This window comes from Schistocerca piceifrons, chromosome 1, assembly GCF_021461385.2.
Source record: "Schistocerca piceifrons isolate TAMUIC-IGC-003096 chromosome 1, iqSchPice1.1, whole genome shotgun sequence".
Lineage (NCBI taxonomy): Eukaryota > Metazoa > Arthropoda > Insecta > Orthoptera > Acrididae > Schistocerca > Schistocerca piceifrons.
The window spans coordinates 573,588,155-573,608,740 of record NC_060138.1 but is presented as its reverse complement, the minus strand read 5'-3'; the positions used below and the strand labels follow the sequence as shown (position 1 = coordinate 573,608,740).

The window sequence follows — 20,586 nt, the reverse complement described above, 5'->3', positions numbered from 1 at the left end:
AAAAGTTAGAATTCTTTACTTTCAGTGATCATTACTGGAAATCAATACCTTTTATTATTATTATTATTATTATTATTACTATTATTATTATTATTAATAATAATAATAATAATAATAATAATAATAATAATAATGACATGACATCACTTCCAATGTAAATACCACACATATGCTGACATCCTACACTTATCATGAAATACATTTAATTAATATTCTCTTACTGTAAAGAGATGTTCCATGATTGTGTAGCAATTATCACATAGAATGACATGTAAATAAATAAATATCGCACATGCCAAATTTGAAGTATAAACTTTGGATGCTGTTGTAAGTGGACATCTTGGTAGAGGTGCTGGAATGCAATTAGGTTTTAAATTTACATTTTGCTAAACTGAAGCCATGTCAATAATAAACAAGAGTACTATTACTTACTGTACAACCACAAACATAATATTACCATTTACTTTAGTAATAGCCAATAAAATATCAGTAGAATATATAAGATGTATATTTTTAATCACTATAACTATCACACACATACATTTATTAACAATACCTGTGTATATCGAACTGTAAGAATAGATAAAGATTCATTCACCATACCAGCCAGAACCCTCTGAGCTGTCTTAGGGGGAACGGTATTCCACAAGCTTTCCTTTGTTCCTGAAAATTTGAAAGAATGTAGGTAATTGTAAACTATGTCTTTTGCACAATTAATAGCAGGTGGGGATAAGTAAGAGTTTTGACTCTCTAAAGGAGATTACAAATCACAGAAAAAAATGCAAGCAAGAAGCTAACACATAATTTAATCAACTTGAATAATAGTATTTTACCCAAAATTTTTTCATCCAAACAAAATACTCCTCAAAAGTGTACCTGAGATCTATATCTAATACATCTAAGAAACATTTGCTCATTGCTTCCAATGTTCACTGTCCAGATTTCTCATAAAGTACAAAATTTCTTTGTATTTTCCCTTTCAAAGCTCACTGGCACTTAACAGTTTGTGATGTTCTCCAAACTGCTCTGCCAAATTCCTTGCAAACATGTTAGTCCTTTGGGGGAGCCTCTGTGAGTTTTGCAATTGAAGAAAAAAGATAATATCAAGCCCAAGTTGTGAGTTGGACTGCAAGACACATCTAGCTGACTGGAAGAATGCTTTTTGTGAAAGGCAGGGAACTGCAGTCACGTCCTGGTCTGACATAATAAACGTTTTCAGTGATATTCCACTAATCCTACTTATTAGTATTTAACTGATGAATGTGATGGTTAGAAAGTAAAATATATGCTTGGAAACTGGATGAGTGTAGATATCTACAACACAACAATAACCATAAGAATGTTGTCTGACTTCAAGGAAGCCAAATGTTCTGAATAAAGTAAAAGAAGAAGATAAAAGATATAACTGTCTACCAAACATTCAGTTATATATTATGAGGGAAAAGTTATGACAGACATGATTGCTTGGAGTTGTCTGCTGGTATTAAACAATGTGCTTTGAATTTAACAGTAACATTTCCACTAGGTAACTTCAATCAAAGCAGGAAGTGAAGAAGTGAACTGATTTATAGGTTATTTCATTACTAATGTCTGAATAACAGAAGAAAGTGATCACACTTCTCTGTCTTAACTAGTATGTACAATAGCTTAGCACTTTGACAGTCAGCTGGAGGACAACACCAAGTGTAAGTTTGCTAAGTGCATTGCAGCTGATGGCTGTTGAACCTTGTTGTGCAGGATATAAACTATGATGTCCTCAGAGGACAGTGATACCATCTAGCAGATATCACTAGAAGGTGGCATCTAAAGGTCATTGGTCATTACTTTTAGTGAACCCATGAACAGCACTAGGTGCCCTCTGGTGAAGGCAACATTGTTGACATGCAGTCATAGTAGTGGCTACCTGTGACTCAACCAGTATCTGAAATATTCTTTGTCAAGCAATAAGCAACATTGTATGTGATGCGATTTCATGTATGTATATGGTCAAGCAGCCAAGCAGCTGGGACAGTGGAATAACTGATCTTCCTGCAGGTCACATATTTAGGAATCTGTGGCACAACTTGACTAGAAGAAGGTATCAGTTGGTAGGACATTTCCTGAGGCATCAAGGGATCACCAATTTAGTATTTGAGGGCAGCATGGAGAGTAAAAAACATAGGGGGAGACCAAGAAATGAATACACTAAGCAGATTCAGAAGGATGTCGGGTGCAACTTGGAGATGAAGAAGCTTGCATGGCATAGAGTAGCATGGCGAGCTGCATCAAACCAGTATCTGGACTGAAGACCACAACAGCTACAACAACAAAAAAGTGTTTTCTATAAAAATCAATAAAAATTTTCAATATTATATTCGGGATGTTGGGAAGCAATTAATCTATAAATTAAAAACAGATCTAAATGTACTTTTAAACATACAAATGAAGAACAGAAAATAGTGTGATGGGGAATACGTGTATATCCATCAGTGAAAATTAACATAACGCACGATGTATTTACAAAATTGTTTTGTGTACATTTGTCTCAATAATATATTGGTCTTATTGTGTCTATTTATATTATTAATTCTTTTTTGTACTTTTATTGCCTCAGATGACCTCCAAATTCTCTACAATAATAGACACTATTTCATACTGTAGTATACTACAGTACCTGCATCAACAGCCCCTAGAGAGAAACAGAAATATTTGGAGCAGTAGCAGCTGCTGCAATAGCAGTAGTAAAAACAGCAGAAATTTGTCCCAGTGGCATTCATGCCACATTTTGCAAGAATTTTCATTTGTTGAGGACAGGTGGGAAGTTATCAATGAAAGACACAAAACCTAAACTTTTCTTCTAAGAATGAGACACTGGTCAAAAAGGCAGTACATCTTTCTACTGTTGCAACATCTGTGCTGTGAAATAAATAAACCTAGTGTCTATGAGTTTTGAGTCCCTTCAGAAAAACAATATTGAAATATTTTGAAACTGACAAAAATTATGTTATAACGTCAAGTTTAACACATATATTTCAGAACAACACAACACATATAAGTCACAGAGTAAGTTGACAAGCAAGACATGTGTACACGTTAGCATTCGAACGAGCACTGAGCCCCAGTCTAGCGGCCGCTGCTCGGCTGGCCACTTAGGTGGTGCAGCTGCTGCATGGCTGGCAGACAGCGCCGCACGTAGAGGACACGCGTAATTGTGCTGCGGCACTTTGAATGATCGGCGAGTCACAACATTTTTCCCCCCTTTGAAATTGTTGCACTGATCTTGATGGAGGTGTCCTGGAGATGGCTAATGTCCATAGGCGTTGTTTGACTTGCCGTAAAGTCTCGAGGAGGAGGCTTCCCGTACGGACGGAAGTGTGCCCGATGATAACGGGTCGAGATGACAGGAGATATAGGGGTCGAATCTGCTGGGGCCCCATGCACCAATCTGCCCATTGTGGCAAGTCCGGTTGATATGACAGGAGACATAGGCGATGTGTCAGCGTCCGTTGGAGGAGGGGGCGAGTAGATTTGCTCTGACAGAGGATGGTCATCCAGTTCCTGCATGGGCACGACTCCTGGTGGCGTCCGTTCTGGTGCTGGCATCGCAATGACAGTGAGAGGGCTGCGTTGTGAGTATTGAGATATGCCAAGATCCTGAGCGTCAGGTAGAGCCAAAGGTGGTGTAGCGGCATTCGGAACAGGCGTTGCTGGCACATGAGGCCGAAGCTGGTCCGAATGACGCACTGCAACACCCGTGTCCGTCTGGATTTCATACACGCGTCTGCCATGGTGTCTTAAGATGCGGCCCGGGCTCCATTTTGGCCACCTGCCATATCCCTGTACCCAGATGAGGTCGTCAGCAGTGAACTGGCCAAGTGAAGGCACCCGCGGCCGTGAGGTGGAAGGCCGCAGAAGATGAAGTAGCATGCGGGGCTGTCGTCATGTAAGAGCTCAGCCAGGCTGTGGTCGCCCATGGGGGTGAAACGGTAAGACACCAGAAACTGGAGAAGCGCATCATCAGCAGCAGAAGAAGTCAGAAGTTTCCGCATCTGAGCCTTAAATGTGCGGACCAGTCGTTTAGCCTCACCGTTGGATTGTGGATGAAACGGCGGGGCCGTGACATGCATAACGCCGTGACGAGCACAAAACTCCACAAATTCGGAAGAGGCAAATTGTGGACCATTATCAGTAACAAGAGTAGAGGGGAGGCCTTCCAAAGAAAAAATGCGGGCAAGAGCACTGGTGGTTGCCACGGTGGTAGGCGACGAGCAACGGATAATGAAAGGAAAGTTAGAGTAGGCGTCAATTACGAGGAGCCAATAAGTACCTAAAAAGGGTCCCGCAAAGTCAGCATGAATGTGCTCCGAGGGCTTCTCAGGCGAAGGCCACGGTGACAAAGATGACTTCGGGGCAGCGGCCTGTGACGCCAAGGGCTGCAGGCAGCAACCATGTGTGCTATTTCAGAGTCGATGCCAGTCCAGTACACATGACGGCGCTCCAGAGATTTTGTGCGAGACACACCCCAGTGCCCTTGGTGAAGGAGGCGCAAGACCGAAGCATGCAAAGACGCAGGTACCACAACACGTGGCGAAGCATTGTCAGTGGAGAGGAGGATAACACCATCCCTAGCCGTGAGGCGGTAACGCAAAGCGCAGTAGTTCCGCAATGGATCAGAAGTCTTAGCGGACGGGCGATCTGGCCAACGCTTCTGAATACAGCGTAAAACCCGGGAGAGGGTAGGGTCAGAACCCGTAGCAGCCGCCAGCCTGTCCCCAGTGATGGGGAACCCGTCCACAACCCGCTGCTCGGCAACATCCAGGTGGAAACACAAAAGTTCGTCCCTATCGAATGCCTGATCAGGACCCATGGGAAGGTGAGACAGAGCATCAGCATTTGCATGTTGAGTCATCGGCTGGAAATGAATCTCATAATTGAAACGAGACAAGTAAAGAGCCCAATGCTGGAGGTGGTGTGCAGCCTTGTCGGGAAGTGACGTTGATGGATGAAACAAGGAAACAAGTGGTTTGTGATCCGTAACAAGATGAAATTTTGAGCCATAGAGAAAAACACCAAACTTATGAAGAGCATAAATAATGGCCAAAGCTTCTTTCTCAATTTGAGAATACTTTTGTTGGGCATCCGTGAGCGTTTTGGAGGAATAAGCAATGGGTTGTTCCGAACCGTCAGAAAAACGGTGCGCAAGAACTGCACCGACCCCGTACTGAGAGGTGTCTGTGGCAAGAACAAGATGTTGGCCAGGTCGATAAGTAGCCAGGCACGGGGCCTGTTTCAGCATAGTCTTCAATTTCTGGAAAGCCTTTTCACATGACGCGGACCAGTGAAAAGGCACGTTTTTATGCAACAGGCGATGCAACGGCTGAGCCACCGAAGCCACAGACGGTAAAAACTTGTGATAGTATGCTATTTTCCCCAAGAAGGCTTGCAGTTCCTTAACAGATGTAGGGCGAGGAACGGCATCGATCGCAGCGACAGTTTGCTGAAGTGAACGAATACCATCCCGAGAGAGTTGAAACCCCAAGTACGTGATAGATGCCTGAAAAAATTGTGATTTCTGAAGATTACACTTAAGACCGGCAGTCTGTAAGACATGAAAAAGTGTGTGGAGATTTTGAAGATGTTCTTCAGTGGTGGAGCCAGTGACAACGATGTCGTCCATGTAATTGATACACCCAGGGACAGGGAGCAATAATTGTTCTAAGAATCGCTGAAAGAGAGCAGGGGCGCTAGCAACCCCGAATGGCAAGCGTTGGTATTGGTAGAGGCCGAAAGGCATGTTAAGGACCAGAAACTGCCGGGAAGCAGTGTCGAGAGGAAGTTGATGATAAGCTTCTGACAGGTCAATTTTAGAAAAATACTGGCCTCCAGCAAGTTTAGTGAACAGTTCTTCAGGACGGGGCATAGGGTAAGTGTCGATGAGGCATTGAGCATTTACAGTGGCTTTGAAATCGCCACAGAGTCGAATATCACCATTTGGCTTAGCAATGACGACAACAGGAGAGGACCACTCACTGGAAGTGACAGGAAGCAAGACCCCTGAAGTAGTGAGACGATCCAACTCCCGTTTTATCCGATCACGAAGGGCCACAGGAATGGGCTGAGCCTGAAAAAACTTAGGCCGAACAGTGGGTTTGAGCGTGATATGAGCTTCAAAGTCGTTTGCACGGCCTAACCCACGAGAAAAAAGGGACGAAAATGTCGTCGACAAGGAATCCAATTGAGTATAAGGAATAGCATCAGAGACAATATTGACAGAGTCATCTATGGAGAACCCAAAAACGTGAAAGGCATCGAAACCAAAAAGATTTTCTGCATTGCTCTGGTCGACCACAAATATGGGAACAGTGCGAACAATGGATTTGTGAGATACCTCAGCATTAAACTGTCCCAAGAGAGAAATCTTCTGTTTATTGTACGTCTGTAATTGCCGAGTGACAGGTGACAGGAATGGAGAACCCAACTGAAGATATGTCTGAGAATTAATTATATTGGCAGCAGAACCGGTATCCACTTGCATGCAAACATCTCGACCAAGGATTTGGACAGTGAGGAATAACTTCTCTGAAAGGGAAGAAGTGCAATTGACAGACAACACAGAATCAGAGTCATGTTCATGAACATCATGTATGCGGTCGGATTTGCAAACGGAAGACACATGACCTTTCTTTTTGCAATTGTGACACACAGCCCAACTTTGGGGACAATCCTCACATGAATGTTTCGTAAAACACCGCGGACGTGAAGGAAGTTGCCGGGGGTTTTGCTGCAGTGTCTTAGCAGGTTGTTTACGGCTAGGCCGAGGTTGCGCATGGGAACGCACTGCTGCCACATCGGCCGGCGGGGACGCGCCGCACGCGTCATCAACAGCGCACAGAGGTTGTATTTCCCCGACATCACCCCACGCCTCTATTTGCGCCCCAGGGGCGCGAGAAATTTCAAAAGACTGCGCAATGGAGAGAACTTCAACTAGAGTCGGATTCACCAACTGAAGTGCACGTTGCCGAACTTCTTTGTCGGCGCCAACCGGATAATAGCATCCCGTACCATGGAACGTCAGTAACAAATTGACACTTTCGACTGAGGCCATGAAGTTCAGCAGCCCAAGTGCGATAGGATTGATGTGGCTGTTTTTGACAACGATAAAAGGCAACACGAGAGGCTACCACATGCGTTTGCTTTAGAAAATAGACAGACAGAAGGGAGCACATTTCAGCAAAGGACAAAGATGCAGGATCCTTCAAAGGAGCCAATTGCGACAACAACCGATACATTTGAGGTGAAATCCAGGAAAGGAACAGAGACTTACATGGTTGTTCATCCGTGACATGAAATGCCAAGAAGTGCTGTCGAAGACGTTTTTCATAATCAGACCAGTCTTCCACCGTCTCGTCATAAGGAGGAAAAGGAGGTATAGCCAATGACGAGAAACACCTCGCATTTGACACCGCCACGAAATCGCGAATCGCCGCTGTTAGAAGCGTTTGCTGTTCAAGGAGATTTTGCAATAGTTGCTCGACAGTAGCCATGGAACCCTGTGGGTCAACGGTGAAAAGGAAAAATCCCATCCTCGTCACCAATTGTTATAACGTCAAGTTTAACACATATATTTCAGAACGACACAACACATATAAGTCACAGAGTAAGTTGACAAGGAAGACATGTGTACACGTTAGCATTTGAATGAGCACTGAGTCCCAGTCTAGCGGCCGCTGCTCGGCTGGCCGCTTAGGTGGTGCAGCTGCTGCATGGCTGGCAGACAGCGCCGCATGTAGAGGACACGCGTAATTGCGCAGCGGCACTTTGAATGATCGGCGAGTCACAACAAATTACTTCCTTAATTAGAGTGAGTGAACATTACAAATTTAAGTGTATCATAGTTGGTTATGGTACACATCATGTCTTTATAATGTTCAAACATGTGATACTTCAGCATGTGCCATATGAGGCCTTGTAAGTTAAGACAATGAAGATTTCAAAACTTCTCCTTTAAGAGTGTAATAGCCCTTGCGCCTATATTTGAGGCAACAAATCAAGTGCAAACACTTATAAAAAGCATTACTTAGAAGGTACACAATGGCATAAAAGTTACATCATAATGTAATAGAATAGAAGTTTATTGTCTCATGCATACTTTCAAGTTATTTAATTGATGCACAAGAGATTCATCAAAACACAACAATTTACTAACAGTTTTCCTTAAAATCAATAGTGTAATATACTGATACCTACATAACTGATACATTACACCATTACTTTTTAAATAAGAAACTACAACATCCTAATTACCTTTTTGTTCTCTTGTGCTCAAACTGTCAGATCATCCTCCATGAACCCCTAAATTGAATAGTAACATTTCTGCACCAGTTCATCACACAAGATTTTTTTCAATGTTTCTACATTAATACTGAACAATGCTTTTCATTTCATATCAGTATACTGCAGAGTTTGAGCCTGAAGTCAGAGTTTGAGCCTGAAGTTTTAAACAGTGGATGGGCAGCATAAAACTATTTTCTTTTATGGTGTTTTAACCATGTTGAAATTGATTCCCTACGATGTGCAAAGATAATCAGCTCTTATATATACAGTGAGGGAACGCATAATATACTTAAGACTTTTTAGGACTGGATGACATGATTTTTTTCACTTTACACAGTACATAAGAAAGGCAAACAAACTCAGCAGCTTGCACCCCCAGCTACCACCACAAAATTACGTCAAAACTGCCACCTACTCAATTTTCGAGCTTGCTGCAACCACAAAAATCCCTTCTGCACTTCTGTTCCATTTAATGGTAACTCCGATACTTTTGCTTGTAGACATAAAGTCCAAATTATTTGCTAACCATTTGTTGTTGCTGCCTATCAGTTCCCATTATTGCAGTCATCTGACCTCAAGACAAACACACCTACACCTACATAAGCATATTCAGAACATAAGCCAAGTTTGATGTAGACACTGGGCAACCACATCCCTAGTAAATTTGGAACCCTGAAAGCTGACTGATAGCATGCAATCCTATCCTATGCACTGGGTCCTTACAGCATAAGTGAATAAAAGAATACCAATCCAAGGTGCAGCCAAATATAAATCAGTGTTTCAGGTATGAACTGCCTCATTTGTAAATACAGACCCAACATTCTCAGGTTAGAAACTTTTCTCAGAAGACCTAATCTGTGCCTGGCCGTTTGGCATCAAGATCAGATTAAGCAAAAATACAGTACAAAAATTCTACCATATGTGAAACATCACATTCACACTATCTATATTGATATCTGTATCTATATTTGTACTCTGCAAAGTGCTGTTAAGTGCATGGTACAGGGTACTTTCCATACTACTGCTGATTAAGGTTTCTTCACCTTCCAATTGCCTAAGGGGTGCAGAATGAGTGACTGCTCTAATGCCACTGTGCACAATCCAGTTAGTCTAATTTTGGTTTTGAGGTTTTTGAGGAAGCAATACATAGGATGTGTGATATAATCCTAGATTCCTCACATCTTGAGACTCACATTAGGCTTTTGTGGGATGGTTGTTATCTATCTCACAGCATCTGCCACAGCTCCCCCCTCCCATCCCTAGTTCCCCTATTGTCTGTAGTGGCATTGGGCAGTGGAGCACAATTCTTCACTGATCCCTTCCTAGGCTGGTTCAGCTGTCTCTACATGCTTACCTCTAGGAAAGAGTTGTGGTTACTTGTGACAATAAGTGATCCAAAGTAGTTCTTGACTGCCTAGAATGCTTATGTTTGTCACACACATGTAGATTTCTTCTGTGAACCCGAGCAGCCTTTTGCTATTGACAAAAGCCTCACAGTTTAACTGAGCACCTTTACTGATGAATAGAACTCGCATGTTGATGATGGCATAATAACAATATTTTCAACAGCATACAAACACGAAGAGCAATCTTTGTTACATGTGCTTGTAGGAACAGCTCTGTCAACTAAAAGTTCTGATATTTCGCAGTCTATGACTGTTTGTGATCCTGCAGGAAAACTCATCTAAAAATAACATTACGGCTCCATTCTGTTAAAACAGAATTGCACATCAAGTTTATTAATTCAAGTAATGGAGCCAAAACAGTAAACTTATTTATTGCACCACTAATTGACATAGCTTAAAAAGATGATGTAAAACTCACCTGCTATAGCTACTGCTGCTGTACCTTATATACCTTTTAACAAACACAAATTTACAGCATACATTTTTTCAAACATACTTTTTAAAGTTTACAATCAAAATTTGATTGTTTTTACAAAACAGGTTACAGAATTTGATTCTACATTTTGTTACAATTTTTATAAGGCAGCTAACAAGCCAAAATATCATGATCATTATGGCCAAATTACACGAGATACCTTTCTACAATAATGTTTGAATTACTTTCATTTATAATTTTGAAAATAAAGATTTGATTTTGTTGCATCTTTATGAGAAGCTGAATAATAATTGTTATAATTTCTCTATGTACAAATTTTCTGAATATTAATTTAAACATTTGTTTACATGGGTTTTAATGAATTTTCAGTTAGTGACTAGATTTTCATGATACATTAATCATATTTCATGTTAATTACTCTTCAGATGATTTAATTTCATGAATTCAGTGAATTAACAATGTTAACATGCATGCTCAACCATTTAGATGATTTTGAGTAAATGTCATGATTTTGTATCATATACATCAAAATGGTTGGAATCGTAGATATAATTAAATGTCATCCTATTCTGCTACTTTATATCAGACAGGTTGGCCATTGATGATAATGTCAATGAAATTTCCAGACATCTTGGTGGCTGTCATCCCCAGAGGATCTGCATACGTGGCACCCTCTCATCCATAAATGGTCACCTCACTTAGTTTTCCAGGAGTCGGCAGCTAGGTGGGAACCTCTTGCCTTTGTACTGCAATGGGGATGGTTAATGTGTGTTGGGGAGCAAAGTTACCAAGTACAGCCTTCAGCTATGTCCTATACGTTGACTACAATGGTCTGCAGTTGATTGGTACGAATGAGACTGACGTGATGGTTGGCACCATTCAGAGAAATGCAGAGGCATTTATAATGGGGGAGAGGGGGTTGCAGTTGCCCTAGTAAGAGCTGCTTTAGTACATGAAATTCAAAAATGACCTGTAACAGCTGGGCCAAATTTTTGTCATCTAAAATATCACAAAAATTGTCATTAAAATGGCCGCAAACTACCAATAAAATTACATGAGCATGATATAAATCATATGTAAAGCGAATTATAAAATGAAGTACAGTAGTGAAAAAAATTATAGGAGGTTGAAACTCAAAATTACAAAAAGGATTATTTATTTAAAATTCTGTGTTTTTCCCTTAAGAAATCAAATTTTTGTAAAACTATCTTAGAGCTATACCAGTGTATAACTGATTGCAGAGATTCTCAAAAGTGAAGGAACGTCTTTTGTTGAACAACATATACCTGTAGTTACATAATGTTTCAACATTTGTTAAAACAAATGGAGCATGCACTTTGATATTTTCCTTTAGTTTCAAAATGAATCTAAAATTTCAAAAAATTCATAAATTGACATTACATTTGGTATAACACTGGCAAAAATAATGAGATATTTTCTTCGATATCCATAAATGGTACAAGTTAAGAACTGTAGGTAATGTGACAAAATTTCAATGTGTACGGATACATTCTTGAGCAACATTGTTGTGTTTTTCCAAGAAACACCTGTGTTACTTGCTCATGTCAATGTCAAAAAGACTGAACTCTAGTGTCATAAATAGACATTAAATACAAACATTTAAAAAAATGAATTAAAATTTTAAAAATTACATCTTCTTAGAAAATTAAATACAGTATGCTGCCATTATGAAAAAAGGCAAAGTTAAATTTACATTCTTGTGGCTAGAGTATTTCAGATTTTTGTAATTATCACAATCTATTTATATAATAGAGGGAAACATTCCACGTGGGAAAAATATATCTAAAAAGAAAGATGATGAAACTTACCAAACAAAAGCGCTGGCAGGTCGATAGACACACAAACAAACACAAACATACACACAAAATTCTAGCTTTCGCAACCAATGGTTGCCTCGTCAGGAAAGAGGGAAGGAGAAGGAAAGACAAAAGGATATGGGTTTTAAGGGAGAGGGTAAGGAGTCATTCCAATCCCGGGAGCGGAAAGACTTACCTTAGGGGGAAAAAAGGACAGGTATACACTCGCACACACACATATCCATCCACACATACACAGACACAAGCAGACATTTGTAAAGGCAAAGAGTTTGGGCAGAGATGTCAGTCGGGGCGGATGTACAGAGGCAAAGATGAAGTTGAAAGACAGGTGAGGTATGAGCGGCGGCAAATTGAAATTAGAAATTAGCGGAGATTGAGGCCTGGCGGATAGCGAGAAGAAAGGATATGCTGAAGGGCAAGTTCCCATCTCCGGAGTTCTGACAGGTTGGTGTTAGTGGGAAGTATACAGATAACCCGGACAGTGTAACACTGTGCCAAGATGTGCTGGCCGTGCACCAAGGCATGTTTAGCCACAGGGTGATCCTCATTACCAACAAACACTGTCTGCCTGTGTCCATTCATGCGAATGGACAGTTTGTTGCTGGTCATTCCCACATAGAACGCTTCACAGTGTAGGCAGGTCAGTTGGTAAATCACGTGGGTGCTTTCACACGTGGCTCTGCCTTTGATCGTGTACACCTTCCGGGTTACAGGACTGGAATAGGTGGTGGTGGGAGGGTGCATGGGACAGGTTTTACACCGGGGGCGGTTACAGGGATAGGAGCCAGAGTGTAGGGAAGGTGGTTTGGGGATTTCATAGGGATGAACTAAGAGGTTGCGAAGGTTAGGTGGACGGCGGAAAGACACTCTTGGTGGAGTGGGGAGGATTTCATGAAGGATGGATCTCATTTCAGGGCAGGATTTGAGGAAGTCGTATCCCTGCTGGAGAGCCACATTCAGAATCTGATCCAGTCCCGGAAAGTATCCTGTCACAAGTGGGGCACTTTTGGGGTTCTTCTGTGGAAGGTTCCGGGTTTGAGGAGATGAGGATGTGGCTCTGGTTATTTGCTTCTGTACCAGGTCGGGAGGGTAGTTACGGGATGCAAAAGCTGTTTTCAGGTTGTTGGTGTAATGGTTCAAGGATTCCGGACTGGAGCAGATTCGTTTGCCACGAAGACCTAGGCTGTAGGGAAGGGACCGTTTGATGTGGAATGGGTGGCAGCTGTCATAATGGAGGTACTGTTGCTTGTTGGTGGGTTTAATGTGGACGGACGTGTGAAGCTGGCCATTGGACAGGTGGAGGTCAACGTCAAGGAAAGTGGCATGGGATTTGGAGTAGGACCAGCTGAATCTGATGGAACCAAAGGAGTTAAGGTTGGAGAGGAAATTCTGGAGTTCTTCTTCACTGTGAGTCCAGATCACGAAAATGTCATCAATAAATCTGTACCAAACTTCGGGTTGGCAGGCCTGGGTAACCAGAAAGGCTTCCTCTAAGCGACCCATGAATAGCTTGGCATACGAGGGGGCCATCCTGGTACCCATGGCTGTTCCCTTTAATTGTTGGTATGTCTGGCCTTCAAAAGTGAAGAAGTTGTGGGTTAGGATGAAGCTGGCTAAGGTAATGAGGAAAGAGGTTTTAGGTAGGGCGGCAGGTGATCGGCGTGAAAGGAAGTGCTCCATCGCAGCGAGGCCCTGGACATGCGGAATATTTGTGTATAAGGAAGTGGCATCAATGGTTACAAGGATGGTTTCCGGGGGTAACAGACTGGGTAGGGATTCCAGGCGTTTGAGAAAGTGGTTGGTGTCTTTGATGAAGGATGGGAGACTGCATGTAATGGGTTGAAGGTGTTGATCTACGTAGGCAGAGATGCGTTCGGTGGGGGCTTGGTAACCAGCTACAATGGGACGGCCGGGATGATTGGGTTTGTGAATTTTGGGAAGAAGGTAGAAGGTAGGGGTGCGGGGTGTTGGTGGGGTCAGGAGGTTGACGGAGTCGGGTGAAAGGTTTTGTAGGGGGCCTAAGGTTCTGAGGATTCCTTGAAGCTCCGCCTGGACATCAGGAATGGGATTGCCTTGGCAAACTTTGTAAGTAGTGTTGTCTGAAAGCTGACTCAGTCCCTCAGCCACATACTCCCGACGATCAAGTACCACAGTTGTGGAACCCTTGTCCGCCAGAAGAATGACGATGGATCGGTCAGCCTTCAGATCACGGATAGCCTGGGCTTCAGCAGTGGTGATGTTGGGAGTAGGATTAAGGTTTTTTAAGAAGGATTGAGAGGCAAGGCTGGAAGTCAGAAATTCCTGGAAGGTTAGGAGAGGGTGATTTTGAGGAAGAGGAGGTGGGTCCCGCTGTGACGGAGGACGGAACTGTTCCAGGCATGGTTCAATTTGGATAGTGTCTTGGGGAGTTGGATCATTAGGAGTAGGATTAGGATCATTTTTCTTCGTGGCAAAGTGATATTTCCAGCAGAGAGTACGGGTGTAGGACAGTAAATCTTTGACGAGGGCTGTTTGGTTAAATCTTGGAGTGGGGCTGAAGGTGAGGCCTTTGGATAGGACAGAGGTTTCGGATTGGGAGAGAGGTTTGGAGGAAAGGTTAACTACTGAATTGGGGTGTTGTGGTTCCAGATTGCGTTGATTGGAATTTTGAGGTTTTGGAGGGAGTGGAGCTGGAAGTGGGAGATTGAGTAGATGGGAGAGACTGAGTTTGTGTGCAATGAGAGGAGGTTGAGGTTTGCTGGAAAGGTTGTGAAGGGTGAGTGAGTTGCCTTTCCGGAGGTGGGAAACCAGGAGATTGGATAGTTTTTTAAGGTGGAGGGTGGCATGCTGTTCTAATTTGCGGTTGGCCTGTAGGAGGATGCTCTGAACAACAGGTGTGGATGTGGGAGAGGAAAGATTGAGGATTTTTATAAAGGATAGGAGTTGATGGGCGTGTTGATTGGCTGAGTGGATGTGTAGGTGAAGGATTAGGTGGGTGAGGGCAATGGATTGTTTGGTTTGGAAATCCATTGCCCTCACCCACCTAATCCTTCACCTACACATCCACTCAGCCAATCAACACGCCCATCAACTCCTATCCTTTATAAAAATCCTCAGTCTTTCCTCTCCCACATCCACACCTGTTGTTCAGAGCATCCTCCTACAGGCCAACCGCAAATTAGAACAGCATGCCACCCTCCACCTTAAAAAACTATCCAATCTCCTGGTTTCCCACCTCCGGAAAGGCAACTCACTCACCCTTCACAACCTTTCCAGCAAACCTCAACCTCCTCTCATTGCACACAAACCCAGTCTCTCCCATCTACTCAATCTCCCACTTCCAGCTCCACTCCCTCCAAAACCTCAAAATTCCAATCAACGCAATCTGGAACCACAACACCCCAATTCAGTAGTTAACCTTTCCTCCAAACCTCTCTCCCAATCCGAAACCTCTGTCCTATCCAAAGGCCTCACCTTCAGCCCCACTCCCAGATTTAACCAAACAGCCCTCGTCAAAGATTTACTGTCCTACACCCGTACTCTCTGCTGGAAATATCACTTTGCCACGAAGAAAAATGATCCTAATCCTACTCCTAATGATCCAACTCCCCAAGACACTATCCAAATTGAACCATGCCTGGAACAGTTCCGTCCTCCGTCACAGCGGGACTCACCTCCTCTTCCTCAAAATCACCCTCTCCTAACTTTCCAGGAATTTCTGACTTCCAGCCTTGCCTCTCAATCCTTCTTAAAAAACCTTAATCCTACTCCCAACATCACCACTGCTGAAGCCCAGGCTATCCGTGATCTGAAGGCTGACCGATCCATCGTCATTCTTCCGGCGGACAAGGGTTCCACAACTGTGGTACTTGATCGTCGGGAGTATGTGGCTGAGGGACTGCGTCAGCTTTCAGACAACACTACTTACAAAGTTTGCCAAGGCAATCCCATTCCTGATGTCCAGGCGGAGCTTCAAGGAATCCTCAGAACCTTAGGCCCCCTACAAAACCTTTCACCCGACTCCATCAACCTCCTGACCCCACCAACACCCCGCACCCCTACCTTCTACCTTCTTCCCAAAATTCACAAACCCAATCATCCCGGCCGTCCCATTGTAGCTGGTTACCAAGCCCCCACCGAACGCATCTCTGCCTACGTAGATCAACACCTTCAACCCATTACATGCAGTCTCCCATCCTTCATCAAAGACACCAACCACTTTCTCAAACGCCTGGAATCCCTACCCAGTCTGTTACCCCCGGAAACCATCCTTGTAACCATTGATGCCACTTCCTTATACACAAATATTCCGCATGTCCAGGGCCTCGCTGCGATGGAGCACTTCCTTTCACGCCGATCACCTGCCGCCCTACCTAAAACCTCTTTCCTCATTACCTTAGCCAGCTTCATCCTAACCCACAACTTCTTCACTTTTGAAGGCCAGACATACCAACAATTAAAGGGAACAGCCATGGGTACCAGGATGGCCCCCTCGTATGCCAAGCTATTCATGGGTCGCTTAGAGGAAGCCTTCCTGGTTACCCAGGCCTGCCAACCCGAAGTTTGGTACAGATTTATTGATGACATTTTCGTGATCTGGACTCACAGTGAAGAAGAACTCCAGAATTTCCTCTCCAACCTTAACTCCTTTGGTTCCATCAGATTCACCTGGTCCTACTCCAAATCCCATGCCACTTTCCTTGACGTTGACCTCCACCTGTCCAATGGCCAGCTTCACACGTCCGTCCACATTAAACCCACCAACAAGCAACAGTACCTCCATTATGACAGCTGCCACCCATTCCACATCAAACGGTCCCTTCCCTACAGCCTAGGTCTTCGTGGCAAACGAATCTGCTCCAGTCCGGAATCCTTGAACCATTACACCAACAACCTGAAAACAGCTTTTGCATCCCGTAACTACCCTCCCGACCTGGTACAGAAGCAAATAACCAGAGCCACATCCTCATTTCCTCAAACCCGGAACCTTCCACAGAAGAACCCCAAAAGTGCCCCACTTGTGACAGGATACTTTCCGGGACTGGATCAGATTCTGAATGTGGCTCTCCAGCAGGGATACGACTTCCTCAAATCCTGCCCTGAAATGAGATCCATCCTTCATGAAATCCTCCCCACTCCACCAAGAGTGTCTTTCCGCCGTCCACCTAACCTTCGCAACCTCTTAGTTCATCCCTATGAAATCCCCAAACCACCTTCCCTACCTTCCTGCTCCTATCCCTGTAACCGCCCCCGGTGTAAAACCTGTCCCATGCACCCTCCCACCACCACCTATTCCAGTCCTGTAACCCGGAAGGTGTACACGATCAAAGGCAGAGCCACGTGTGAAAGCACCCACGTGATTTACCAACTGACCTGCCTACACTGTGAAGCGTTCTATGTGGGAATGACCAGCAACAAACTGTCCATTCGCATGAATGGACACAGGCAGACAGTGTTTGTTGGTAATGAGGATCACCCTGTGGCTAAACATGCCTTGGTGCACGGCCAGCACATCTTGGCACAGTGTTACACTGTCTGGGTTATCTGGATACTTCCCACTAACACCAACCTGTCAGAACTCCGGAGATGGGAACTTGCCCTTCAGCATAACCTTTCTTCTCGCTATCCGCCAGGCCTCAATCTCCGCTAATTTCTAATTTCAATTTGCCGCCGCTCATACCTCACCTGTCTTTCAACTTCATCTTTGCCTCTGTACATCCGCCCCGACTGACATCTCTGCCCAAACTCTTTGCCTTTACAAATGTCTGCTTGTGTCTGTGTATGTGTGGATGGATATGTGTGTGTGCGAGTGTATACCTGTCCTTTTTTCCCCCTAAGGTAAGTCTTTCCGCTCCCGGGATTGGAATGACTCCTTACCCTCTCCCTTAAAACCCATATCCTTTTGTCTTTCCTTCTCCTTCCCTCTTTCCTGACGAGGCAACCATTGGTTGCGAAAGCTAGAATTTTGTGTGTATGTTTGTGTTTGTTTGTGTGTCTATCGACCTGCCAGCGCTTTTGTTTGGTAAGTTTCATCATCTTTCTCACAATCTATTTACTTATTTATTTCTTTTGTAATATGTGTAGCTACAATGTGTAGCTTATAAGGAAAGAATGATTACATGTCAACAAGCTCTGTATGTTATTCATATGCTAAAATAAAATGAAGTGAAGCAGCTGATCGACTAACAAGTGAGTGATAAAACTACTTAAATGTGTATTTGGTGCCATTAAGAAGGATAGCAACAGTGAGAGCTACATATCTTCATAATCCTCAAATTGATACCGCCAGTTGGTATTTACCGCAACATTTAATGTAAGGGTATATACTGGTGTTCAAGTACTGGCACTGTATGAAGGTGTGAATAATGTGGATTACTTCAAGGTGTGTGGCTTTCGGATACTTTTACCAGCAGTAATTCATGCATTTAAGTTTGTAACTCGATAGTCTCTTGCTATGATTGCCACTGTAACAGTCTAAACTGATTGATATATTTACTCCTCTCTGAACAGAGTAATATTTACCTCTTCTTTCTTGAAGAAAAGGGTGCACTGCACAGCTCCATGATAAAGAACACAGTATAATACAATAATAAATAGTGTCACCATGTTTTCTGAAGTTTTCAGGCTATGGTGTATCCAGGTATCATTTTCAGGATGAAACAATTTAGAAATGAAAGCAACTCCTCCCTGTTGATGAGATATGTTGTAAAATCTTTTACACAAATATATATTGTTGTTTGACATACAAGCAATATGTCCACCCATGATAACTGAGGGAAAAGACAGATATGTATTTCCAGAATGAAAATTTTGATATCAGCTTAAGGAAACATTAGAATACAGATATATGTTCATCTTTGTTTTTACATACTTCTTTTGTGATTATATTGCATCTTTGTCCCACACAGTGTTCTGATACTTATTAAATGACGTACGTTTTGGCTAAACCAAAATAAGATCTCTCACAGGTATGGCATTAATTATCCAGGCATCGATTCATATAGCATGTCAGTAACTGGTTAATGACTAACAATTAGCAATCATGGCTTGGATGTGATAGGTTCCATTGATAATGACTTGGAAATAAGTGGTCTCAATCTCATAGCAACCACATGGAGTGACCTGTGTTTTCAGGCTTTGTTTGTGTCATACATCCTGAAGTTCTGGAGATACTGGTTTTGAACATATGACTGGAAGGATAAAAACTGGTTACTATGGCCACATATTGCTTGTGGAGGGGCAGGATTCCTGCATTGTGGCACAATTCTCAGTCCTAATAAAGTGCAGAAATTGTAATGGTACAAAGTTACGTTCTGTGATACTTGCAGCTTGTGTCTGTAGTCTGAAGCAGCAGAGGACCACTTATGGTGTACATACTCCAAAAAGGGGTGATATCACTCAAAACAATCATTCAAAATTACTAAACAAGATTATTGTTAGGTGTATTCAATGAAGGTACCACTGCACTTAAAGGAATTGACCAGTCTTGTTGTTGTTGTTGTGGTCTTCAGTCTTGAGACTGGTTTGATGCAGCTCTCCATGCTACTCTATCCTGTGCAAGCTTTTTCATCTCCCAGTACCTACTGCAACCTACATCCTTCTGAATCTGCTTAGTGTATTCATCTCTTGGTCTCCCTCTACGATTTTTACCCTCCACACTGCCCTCCAATACTAAATTGGTGATCCCTTGATGCCTCAGAACATGTCCTACCAACCGATCCCTTCTTCTGGTCAAGTTGTGCCACAAACTTCTCTTCTCCCCAATCCTATTCAATACTTCCTCATTAGTTATGTGATCTACCCATCTAATCTTCAGCATTATTCTGTAGCACCACATTTCGAAAGCTTCTATTCTCTTCTTGTCCAAACTATTTATCGTCCATGTTTCACTTCCATACATGGCTACAGTCCATACAAATACTTTCAGAAATGACTTCCTGACACTTAAATCAATACTAGATGTTAACAAATTTCTCTTCTTCAGAAACGCTTTCCTTGCCATAGCCAGCCTACATTTTCTATCCTCTCTACTTCGACCATCATCAGTTATTTTGCTCCCCAAATAGCAAAACTCCTTTACTACTTTAAGTGTCTCATTTCCTAATCTAATTCCCTCAGCATCACCCGACTTAATTAGACTACATTCCATTATCCTTGTTTTGCTTTTGTTGATGTTCATCTTATATACTCCTTTCAAGACACTGTCCATTCCATTCAACTGCTCTTCCAAGTCCTTTGCTGTCTCTGACAGAATTACAATGTCATCGGCGAACCTCAAAGTTTTTATTTCTTCTCCATGAATTTTAATACCTACTCCTAATTTTTCTCTCGTTTCCTTTACTGCTTGGTCAATATACAGATTGAACAACATCGGGGAGAGGCTACAACCCTGTCTTACTCCCTTCCCAACCACTGCTTCCCTTTCATGTCCCTCGACTCTTATAACTGCCATCTGGTTTCTGTACAAATTGTAAATAGCCTTTCGCTCCCTGTATTTTACCCCTGCCACCTTTAGAATTTGAAAGAGAGTATTACAGTCAACATTGTCAAAAGCTTTCTCTAAGTCTACAAATGCTAGAAACGTAGGTTTGCCTTTCCTTAATCTTTCTTCTAA

General features: G+C 42.8%; 1 protein-coding gene across 1 annotated transcript in view; it reads right to left on the bottom strand.

The window, feature by feature from the left end:
* The window catches only part of LOC124804863, a 178,137-nt gene that overhangs the window by 97,254 nt on the left and 60,297 nt on the right, over window positions 1–20,586 (bottom strand). The window contains exon 3 of the mRNA XM_047265229.1: window positions 557–663. Coding sequence (XP_047121185.1) covers window positions 557–663 — 107 coding nt within the window. The remainder of the gene's footprint in view (window positions 1–556; window positions 664–20,586) is intronic.